The sequence below is a fragment of the Balaenoptera borealis genome (assembly GCF_965194805.1).
Source record: "Balaenoptera borealis genome assembly, chromosome: 1".
Lineage (NCBI taxonomy): Eukaryota > Metazoa > Chordata > Mammalia > Artiodactyla > Balaenopteridae > Balaenoptera > Balaenoptera borealis.
Window position 1 is genome coordinate 109,390,798 of NC_138860.1, and position 11,102 is coordinate 109,401,899.

Genomic DNA, 11,102 nt, shown 5'->3' on the forward strand with positions numbered 1-11,102 from the left:
TAGATGAGGTTCTAGAAGATACAGCTCTTTTGGATCTCCAGCAAGAAGGAAGAATGTTGTGCAATAAAATTAATATTTACCTTTTTATTGATAAGTGGCTCATGAGATTATGAGCATGTTGAAGCCAGAGACCCTTCAACAGTCATTAAATATATACTGAGTATGTACTATTTAACAGGCACTACTGATGACACAGAAACAATAAAACAAAAAAGGTCCCTGCCCTCAAGACACATATATTCTATTCTTAATGTCTTTGAATCACCAGTCTTTAACACAGTGCTGTCATTTAGTAGACACACTAATGTCTCTAATTTGAAATTCTAATACAAATACCCTAGCAAGCATTATGTAACATTTTAAGAAAACTCAAAATCTAAAAACCCAAACAACACAGTTTTTGTTAACCTGTTATAAGTCAGTTACGTTCAACTACTACCAAAAAAGTTTTCTTTAGCATTATTTTACTGTAATTTTCTAGGAAAGCCAATGATGATGAATAAAATAGCCATATCACAACTTAAAACTGTGCATTCAGCAATTTACAACAAGTGCTTTCAAAATTCTAGTGAAATTTAACTTGAAAAAAGCTAACTACTTGGGCCCATTATTCTGCAAGGATTTCAAAGGCAAAATGGTTAAGAGTACAGAAATGAAGCCTCTGAAACAAATTACAAAGAACATAAAAAAACATTTTAAACAAATGCAACAAACTTCATGTTAAAAATTCACAAATTTCCTTTCTTGTTGTACAGTCTCACTGACCTGACCAAATAGAAAGGAGTCTAAAATCACTGAGAACTGAGTAAGTCTACAGCACATTTATAAGGATAAAGAAAAATGAAATTTCAACATACCCTAAAGCTATAAAAATTGGATATTCTTTATGTAGTATAAATTGGTTAACATTAACAAAGGACCTAATTCATGGAAAATACTTTTTATGCATGATCACTTTTAATCTTCAGAACTTATAATCTCAATTTTAAAGAAACTGAAATTAAAAATGTTTAAGTATCAAAGAGACAAAAAAATTAAATTATACTACTTCACAATTCAAACACACCTAGATGCCCAAAACTGCATGAGGTAAAAAAGTAATAAACTGTAAGAAAAAGTACCTATGATGCATATGAATCAATTTTCTTTTTATACAGAGTTATAACAAAAAAGATAATCATTGAAATAGATCACATATACAAAGAGGCAGTTCACAGAAATAGAAAGCCAAATTTTAAAAATCTCACCCATTTCAAAATACAAATTACAAAACTCTTTTTTACTGTGAAATTAGCTAATATTCTAAATTTTTATTAAAACCCAGGATTGGTAAGGGTGTAGAAAAACAGGCACTCCCATACACAACTGTAGAAAACAAATGAGTATGGAAACTTGTGGCATTGTGGTTTTAACAAACTTTTTAACTGTAAATTTCATTTGACACTGCATTTTTACTTCTATTTTTAGTATGCTCAGTTTTTAACTGCAAAGGGAATCAAACCAAAATGTTCATCAATGTGGAACTAAATTGTGGTATGTCAAGCAACTACACTGTGGTGCATCCATAGAACAAAGAATAAGATAAACCTATTACTGCAGAGATATTATGTAATTTTTTTAAAAAAAAAGTGAACTTCTACTTTTGGCCAAGAAGGTATAACATGGGCCAGTTTGCCCAACTGAGAAAAAAAATAAAAGAAAAAGAAAATCACACATAATACATAGAACAATGTTTTTCAAGACCACTGGACATCAGACAATGATGAACAATGATCCCCGAGAGTCAGAAAACAACCATGGGGTAAGGCCATAATCGTCCCAGCTTACTCACTTGAGAAAAAGCCCAGGTCAAGGCACAGCTCAGATAAGGAAACCAGGTCGAACTTGGAAAACTCCCTGAGAGTTAAGAAAGAGGTAAGAATCCAAGGAGACCAAAGCAACTAGAGTTTGTATGGCAGAGTTCCAAAGACAGCTGCACGGAGAGAACTCTGGAAATCTGCAGAGAATCCGCCCTGAGTATTCAATGCATGTGCATAACTATGTTAAGGGTAAAGTAGATTATTTTTCTTGTTGTTTAAATCTTTTAAAAAGATAAATGGCTGTTTAAACAAATAAAAAGAATGCCATATAGAATTTATAACACATAGAAATAAAATGTTATAATAGTACACAGGCCAAAGGGGGAGAAGTATTCACATAGTATATGTAAAGTAGCATAAATACTACTTGAGTTAAGACTGTGATAAATTAAAGATGTATGCTATAAATCCTAAAACAGCTATCAACATAACAAAACAGCTATAAGCTAATCAGCTAAAGAGATAAAATGGAATTAAAAAAATTACTCAATCCAAAAGAAAGCAGGAAAAAAAAAGGGAACGAAGAACACAAGGGACAAATGGAAAACAAACAACAAAGTGGTACTTTTAAAACTAACCATATTAATATAACAACATTGAATGTGAAGGGTTTCAACAACCAAAAGAAGAGGGTGTAAGACAGGATTTAAAAATCAAGTCTCTATTTTATGCTGTCTACAAGAAATACGCTTTAAAATCTAAGGATACAAATAGTCTGAAAGTAAAATAATGGAAAAAGATAAACCATGTAAACTGTATTCAAAAGAAAGCCAAGATGGCTGTATTAATATCACAAAAAGTAAAGCAAAGAAATTCAAAAAAAAGAAAGCAAAGAAATTTTTTAAAATTTTAAATTTTAAAGCAAAGAAGATTACTGGGGATAAAAAAGGTCACTGCATAATAATAAAGGGATCAATGAATCAAGAGGACATAGTAATCCTGAACGTTTATGTACTAATTATAACTTCAAAAACATAAAGCAAAAACTGGGAGAACTGCAAGAAAAAACAAACGAATACACAATATCGGAGATTTCAATATCGTTTTCTCAATAAGTGACAGAACAATAAAAAATCAGGAAAGGCAGATCACTTGAGCAACACTACCAATAAACATGACCTAATTGACATGTATAGAACACATCACCCAACAATAACAGAATGCACATCCTTATCAAATGCACTTACAACTAACAGGATATATATTTGAACCATAAAACAATAAAATAATTACAAAGATTCAAGTCTTACAAAATATGTTCTCTAAGCACAATGGAATTAAATTAGAATAACAGAAAAATACATGGAAAATTCCAAATACTTGGAAATTAAATAACATACTTCTCAATAACCCATGGGTCAAAGAAATAAAAAAACATATTGGAATATATTTTGAACTGAATGAAAAGAAGTATAAATGTCAAAATTTGAGGGATGCCATGGAAGCAACATTTGTATGAAAATACACTGCATTAAACCTCTCTGTATTAGAAAAGATATGTCAACTACATCAACTTCAATGTTAAGAAAGAAGAGAGCAAACTAAATACAAAGCAGAAAAACATTAAAACAGCAGAAATCAATAAAATGGGAAAGAGAAAACTCAATGCAACCAAAAGCTGATTTGTTTTATATTAATAAAATCAATAAATCTTTAGCCAGACTGATAGGGAAAAGAGAAGACACTAATTATCAATACCAGGAATGAGAGAGGCAACATCACTATAGATTCTACAGATACTAAAAATATAAAAATGTAATACAACAAACAACCCTATGCAAATAAGTTCAGCAACTTTGATGAAAACAGACTAATTCTATGAAAACAAAATTACCAAAGCTCACTCCAGAATAAATAATGTGAATAGTCCTATATTTATTCAATAAATTGAATGTGTAGTTTAAAACCTTCCCACAAAGAAAACACCAGGCCCACACAGCTTCACTAGTGAACTGTACCAAACACTTAAGAAAAAAATATATCATTTAGGGTATTTACCCTATTATCAGGAAAAAAGTAAGAAGGCCTGCTCTCATCATTTAAATATTGTACTAGATGCCATAGGCAAGAAAAACAAAAGGCATCCAGATAAAAAATATGATGAACAGTGTATATATAAAATCTGACAGCGTCTACCAAATAGCTGTTCGATCTAATGAGTTTGGCAAAGGTGCTGAATACAAGAGCAATGGGCATAAATAATCTGTATTTCTATATATTAATAACAAATGGACATTTGATTTTTTTAAATATTACTTAAAATAGCACCAAAAAACACAAAATAAGGATAAATCTGACCAAAAAAATACAAAATCTATACAGTGAAAACTAAAACACTGCTGAAAGAAAGACCTAAGTAAATGGAAAGATAAATTGTGTTCATGGATGAGAAAACTCAACATTAAGATGTTAATTTTCCCCAAATTGCTCTACTGATTCAAGTTAATTTCAATTAAATCCCAGCAGGCCTTTTTGTAGAAACTGACTCATAGGAAAATGTTAAGGACCCAGAAGAGCCAAAACAACTTTGAAAAAGAACAAAGTTCTACCTGATTTCAAGATTTAATATAAAACTACAGTAATTAAGACAGCACGTTTTTGGCTACTAGGTAGACAAAAATGGGTCAATGGACAAGAATACAGTACAGAAATAGAATCATACGTACATACATAATTGATTTTTGACACAGGTGCAAAGCCAGTTCAATGAAAAAAAGTCTTTTCAACAATGTTGCTAGAAAAATTGAATGTCCGTATCGAAACCCAAAAAACCTTGATTCATACATTGCACCATATTAAAAAAAATTAACTCAAAAAGACTTAAATGCAAAAGTAAAAACTATAAAACTTCTATTAGAAAACAGGAGAAAATCATCGTGACCTTGGGTTACACGAAGATGGCTTAGATATGACCAAAAGCATGAGCCACACCAAACCAAGAAAAAAAAAAAAAAACACCACAGAACATCTGGTAAACTGAAGTTCATCAGAATTAAAAACTGCTGCACTACTGCTCTTCAAAACACTGTTGAGAGAATGAAAACACAAGTGGCAGAAATATTTTAAACCATATATCTGATAAAGAACTTGTAACCAGAAATGTAGACTTCTCAAAACTCAAAGAAATAAATCAATTTAAAAAGTGGACAAGAGATTTAAAAAGACACTGTACCAAAGATGATACACAGCTTGCAAAAAGCCCATGAAAAGATGTTCAGCACCAAAGACATTAGAGAAGTGCAAATGAAAACCACAAAGAGATTACGACTTCACATCCACTATAATCTCTATAATCAAGAAAAACAGACAACAGGCACTGGAGAGGACGTAGATGGACTGGGAATCTCATACCCTGCTGGTTGCAATGTAAAATAGTGTAACCACTTTGGAAAATAGTTTGCAGTTTCTTAAAAAGTTAAACATATGCCTAACCATATGATCTAGCCATTCCAATCATAGGTATTTCCCCAAGAGAAATGAAAGCATACATTCACAAAAAGACCTGCACAGGAATGTTCACAGAAGCTTTACTTATTATAGCCCAAAACTGGAAACAATCCAAATGTCCATCAAGAGTTGAGTGGATAAACAAATTGCTGTATATCCATACAATGCAATACTACAAAGCAATAAAAAGAAGTGAACTATTGATATACAACATGGGTGAAATCCCAAAATAATTATGCTGAGTGGAATAATCCAGGCAAAAAGAAGGTACATACTGTATGACTATTTGTTTAAAATTCTAAAAATTGCAAACTCATCTATAGTGACAGAAAGCAGATGAGTGGTTGCTTGGGGAAAGAAAGGCAGATGGGAGAGATTACAAAAGGGCAAAGTGATACTTCTGGGGTTCATTATCTTGATTGTGGTGATAGTTTCATAGGTGTATACATGTCAAAACACTAGTATACCTTAAATATATGCAGTTTACGTCAAATTGTATCTCAATAAAGCTTTTTTTAAAGACAAGATATGGACCAGTACACACGGCGTGAATCCATATGTGTCGCTAAACAAGGATGTTTATATGTGTGCTAATATATAAACTAATAATTTCAGGAAAAAATGCACCAAAAAAAATGTTAAAATAATTATCTACACCTAAGAAACAGGACTGGATATCAGGGAGAAATACTTTTCACTTAAAATTTTTTTTTAACCGTTCACATTACTTTTTTTTTTTTTTTTAATTTCATAAAAGCTTAATTACTTGTACCTAAGTCTGACGCCAAAGCAAAAATTCTTAACCATTATCCTAGAAAATTATTTAAAACATAACTTTAGTTATCAAAACTTTTATATTAAACACTGGACAAAAAAATTGGCTAGCAATTACTTTTATATCATTTTCTAATGTTTTCTCTTCAAACTACTAATACAGAAAACTGCCAGTAAACCAAATCTGTACATCCTCTTCCAGGCATCCTCATTTCTCTCTGCTTGTTCGGGGTTCTGTGAGTTCCTTTTCTCCTTATCCAATAACAGTTGACAATTCAGACTTGAATCATTTATTCTTTTAAAAAATTCACTTCCAGAGGCTGTTTGGATAGTAACTATATCTACATCTTGCACTCTCAACTTAGAAAACAGCATTGCCAAATAAAAATAAATACACCTTCCCACAAAGAGCTCATCATTTCTCCCCCAATCTACATAATATGAACTTGACAAGCCTAAATATTAAAGCATGGACAAGTACTTAGTTTACTAGATACAGAGGACAGAAAATAAGCAAAACACAAAATATCTCCAAAAGCATACTGAATAATATCACACTGTTATGGATGAAATTTTAAGAATTCCAAAAATTATTTGCAACAGTCAGCATTAACTGGACTAAGCACACAGCTTTTCAAGACTACTCACACTTGAAGGGGGGAAATGTCATTGCATCCAACAAGTATCTTAGTACTAGGCTTGGAAGATGTGTCAGGCTTGGAAAATTGAATATTTAAGACAAGAACCATGCCCTAACAGGGCAGAAAGGCTTACAAACAAAAATTTATAATACATCAAGATGTTAAAATATGCAAGGATTCAAGGAAATGAAAGGCCTAAGCACTAGAACTAAGGTTTAAAGTATGAGTAGTTTTCCTGGCCATAGTGAGTGAGGAAAGATTCCAAACAATCTCTACTATAAGGCCTATCTTTCTTTAACAGACACACAAACCAGCTTTATAACTTCTGACTCAAATTTGAAGCTAACTGCCTAAACAAGTTTCTTTTCTCTTTAAAGATCAGAGTAACTGACTTCTAATGAGGCTTATCATTGGCGAAAATATTTTAGTCTTCGTAAGACAAAAGCAGAGCGAAAAAAATCTTAGATTACTAAAATTATATGATTTAGGTCAAATCACGTATCTGTCCATTTAAAACCATCATTTCCTCTCCGAAAATTGGGTTATTTTCTATTCACAAGAAGCCGTGTCCGAAAGCTTTAATTCCTTGAACAGCATTCATAACTATTTTAAAATGTTATTCTCACAGACTGCCTTTCTAAAAAAATTTATGGTTGTTGTCTATTTAGGTTAAAACTATTTATATAAACCAACTTTAAAAATTCAACAAAATACTTTACACTTGAATTCTGTAAGCTGTATTATAGTTTTCAAAAGCCAACAGAAAGTTTCCACTAATGATGATAATATACTCAGTTGATTGAGGAATCCAGTTTTCATTAGTTTTAAACTTTTTTCCTACCTTCACGCCAACTGCAACTTCAGTGACAATTCTGTAATGAAAAAAAACAAGTTTCAACCTCTTGTTCTTCAAATGGTCATTGTCTGACTGAAACTTTTTAGGGTAGTTCATCATCCATGAATTTTCCACTTACAGTGCAGACAGAAAACAAAGATGGTCAGTGGCACATTATCAACTTGGCTTTCTAGAAATGACTTTCAAAGGTGTGACGAAACCCACCACACTTCTGGTATTTTTTAACACTTCAAATAGCAAACTGAACAAAACCCCAAAGCCTATAATGCCCCTTTACCCTTTGATTAGTAATTTAAAACTTAACTCTTTAGTAATCTTGATAGAAACAGGAAACATGAATTCCAGGGCAAGTTTTGCCATCTATTTCCATATTGATCTGGGGGAAAGAGTGAACTTCTCTGGATTTGTTTCATCTGGAAAATAATCTCCAGAGAACCTCTAGGAAGATTCAAATTTTGTTAATCTGTTAACTTTTATGTGACCTGCACTTAGTTTCTTCACAAAATACCGAACTCCAGATGCTTAAAATAAACTCACATTTTACTTCTGACCCTTCAAATACTGTCAATGATTCCAGTAAACGTACTTTTTAAGTGATACTGTTTTCCTCTGCCCCCAAACGGGCTGAATACGGCTATATTTCGCCCTAAAGGGTGCCTCCTTTCTAACAATGAGTTAAATTATTAAATCGTCTTTTCAGATGTGGAGCGTTAAGTACCAGGGAGACCCTGGTCCGTATCATTTCCCGAAGCCCTTGCCTCACCTCACTCAGCACTCTATCGCCAGCCTCAAAGACGCAGCACGGTTCTGGCTTTTTGGAGTTGTTTTTGTTTTTCCAGAAACTGGTCAAAGTAGCTGAAAAGAGGGCCCTGTGTTGACTATCTACTCTTGTTTCTGCCATGGCTCTTGGCCTTTGCCCATGTGACTGATGTCGACCACAAACACTTCGTTTTTGAGATGATTTAATTGCTGGGCCCTTCTGCCAAGCTTGGAACGATCTTAGGCCACACAGAAAGGCGTTTTTTCAGCCTCCCGCCCCCACTAGCGGACTCCAGTGAAAACAAAGGAGTGTGACATCTGCCCTCCCCCTTCCTCCCGCCGCCGCACGCCTCCCCGCCCCCCCTTCCCCCGCGGCTCCCACTCAGCCTTCCCCGGAGCTCCCGCCACCGGCATCTCCCCCAGCCGGGGCGGGGCGGGCCGGGCGAGACCGGGGAGGCTTGGGACGGCTGGGGGGGGCCTAGGTGGGGGGGGGCCTAGGTGGGGGGGGCTCTCTCCTCTCCGCGGGGAGCCTCCCACGCAGGCCTCGCTCCCAGCCGAGCCGCTCGCCCGCGGTCCAGGTCCCAGGTTACGGATCGAAATGGCTCCTAGAGGGGGCAGGGCGAGACGTTCTGGGACCCCCCAGAGCCCATCCCCCGCCGCCCCGCCGGGGCCCGCTGCCTCTCCGGGGTCGTCGCCCCGCCGTCTCCCCAACGCCTGCCGTGTCCACGAGCCCGCTTTCTTCCCGTTTTCTCGACCAGAGCCCGCCACGGGGAAGCCCAAGGAGGGGTGTGTGCGATGGGGCGGGGGTTGGGTAACGGCAGCCCAGCCCTGGGGAGGGACCGCCGGGGGGTTTCGGCCCGACCCCGGACCGGGCCGAAGGCGGGCCCCACTCCCCTCCCGCACACCTCCTCGCCGGCCTCGTTACCTACCCGTCCATTGCCGAACCGGACAAAGCTTCGCTCACAAGAACCGAGCCACGCAGCCGGCGAGACACACAAGCGGAGAGAAAATGGCGGCCAGGGCCCGACGGAAATTGCCGAAGGTGCCGGAGCGCACAGGGCAGCGCGCGGCAGCGGCGGCGGCGGAAAGAGCCGAGCGCGCCGGCGCCCGGCTGCGGGCGGCGAGCGGCGGGGCGCGAGGAAGAGGGGGAGTGGGCGCAGCCGCCGTCGCCTCCTACGCGCTGCCGCGCGCAGGAGGCCCTCCGCCCTCCGCCCTCCGCGCTCTGGGCCGGGGTGTGCTGCTGTGCAGCGTGGCGTGCTCAGTTTCTTTTGAACGTTCCTCTCCGAAGTCCCTGTTGCCCTCCTAGGGCGCTGTGGGTGCGACACCGCCCAACCCTCCACACCCACTGCCTTGGACCTCGGGAGCGTGGTCACTGGACCGCAGGACTGCCCCCAGGCAGCCTCCACTTTTCCCTCCAAATCAGGCTCCAAGTTGGCTCCCCTTGACCTAGGCGGGCCAAGGAAAAACTATTTTATAGCTTTTTTTTCTATGCCATCTTTTATTTGCAGACCTCTCCATCCTCTTAAAAAAAGAAACAAAAAACACTTTACCCCGTTAACCAAGACCACTGCTTAGTAAAAATAGTATTTCCAAAGTAGGCATCATCAGATTGAAATATACGCTTTTGCTTCCAGACACTTGAAGTTCCAAGTGGAGAAGGATGTGATTCTCACCTCACTCAGTTGATGATTAGTGGGGACCCGTAGGAAATATTCACAATACCTGGATGGAAAAGAACACAGGTTGAGCGATGTATTAAAGAGTTGGTACAAAAACTGGTACCAAGGGTAGGATCTACCATTTGGGGGCTTGAAAGAGCAAGTGGGGATGGGAGTGGTAGCTCCATCTTCACCACTGATTAGAGATGGAAGAAGCATTAAGAAAGGCTACTCAAATTGACTCCCTTTTCTATACAGTATCTCTCACGGTCTCCGTTTTATTTTTAATAGATATTGGAAATTTCCTTTAAAATGTTTTTATCAGAGGCTCTACAACGTTTGAAAAGGCATCCATTTTTGAAAAATTTGCTCAGTGGGTAACTGCTTTGCCAGCAATTTTCTCTCTCCTCCACCCTTCCCCCCCAACCACAACACACACACACACACACACACACACACACACACACACACACACAAATATCCCTTGTCTCTCCAGTTACTCTCAATGCCTATTATGGGCTTTCCTGTATCTCCTGCATACAAACCTCTTACCCTTTTACTATTTGGAATTTCACTGTACTAAATGGTACTTTCTGTATGATTCATAAAATTATATTATTTTTAACTTGGGCAAACCTTATAGAGCATCTTGTCCAAATAGAACTCTTCAAAGCACTCAAATGTTAAAAATTCTTGATTTGGTTCAGGGATTGGGATTCCTTAAAAAAAACAAAAACACCTATTTCCTACAATGCCTTCTTTGCCTTAATCATTGACTTACAATACATAAAGGGCCCATTATCGGTGCCATTAATAATCACTTTTCACATGTTTGGGGTTTTGTACATGTATTTTCACTCAACAATTAAATATGTAAGCTCCCAAAGGGCAGGAACTCTAGCATAATTCTTTGTATTCCCCACATTGACTCAATCGATGTTGATTGATTAGCTCTTGCTTTATCCTGGCAAAAACAAACTGTTCCATGAGGGGAAACCTGGCCTTAGGAGGCAAAAGAAAATATAATACTCACAAAACCATATTTTTCTTTTTTTTTTCTCCTAATAAAGCACAAGACTACAAACAAACAATAGTCAATATGCTTGCT

The 11,102-nt window shown here is 37.4% G+C and overlaps 1 protein-coding gene across 5 annotated transcripts in view; it reads right to left on the minus strand.

The window, feature by feature from the left end:
- PTBP2 (polypyrimidine tract binding protein 2) overlaps positions 1–9,423 on the minus strand; it is an 85,927-nt gene extending 76,504 nt beyond the window's left edge. For all 5 annotated transcript variants that reach the window (XM_082385105.1, XM_082385104.1, XM_082385103.1 and 2 more), the window contains exons 1-2: positions 9,266–9,423; positions 7,563–7,593 (exon numbers count right to left, since the gene is read on the minus strand). In XM_082385105.1, coding sequence (XP_082241231.1) covers positions 7,563–7,593; positions 9,266–9,273 — 39 coding nt within the window. In that variant the 5' untranslated portion in view covers positions 9,274–9,423. The remainder of the gene's footprint in view (positions 1–7,562; positions 7,594–9,265) is intronic.
- Positions 9,424–11,102: the final 1,679 nt, after the last annotated feature.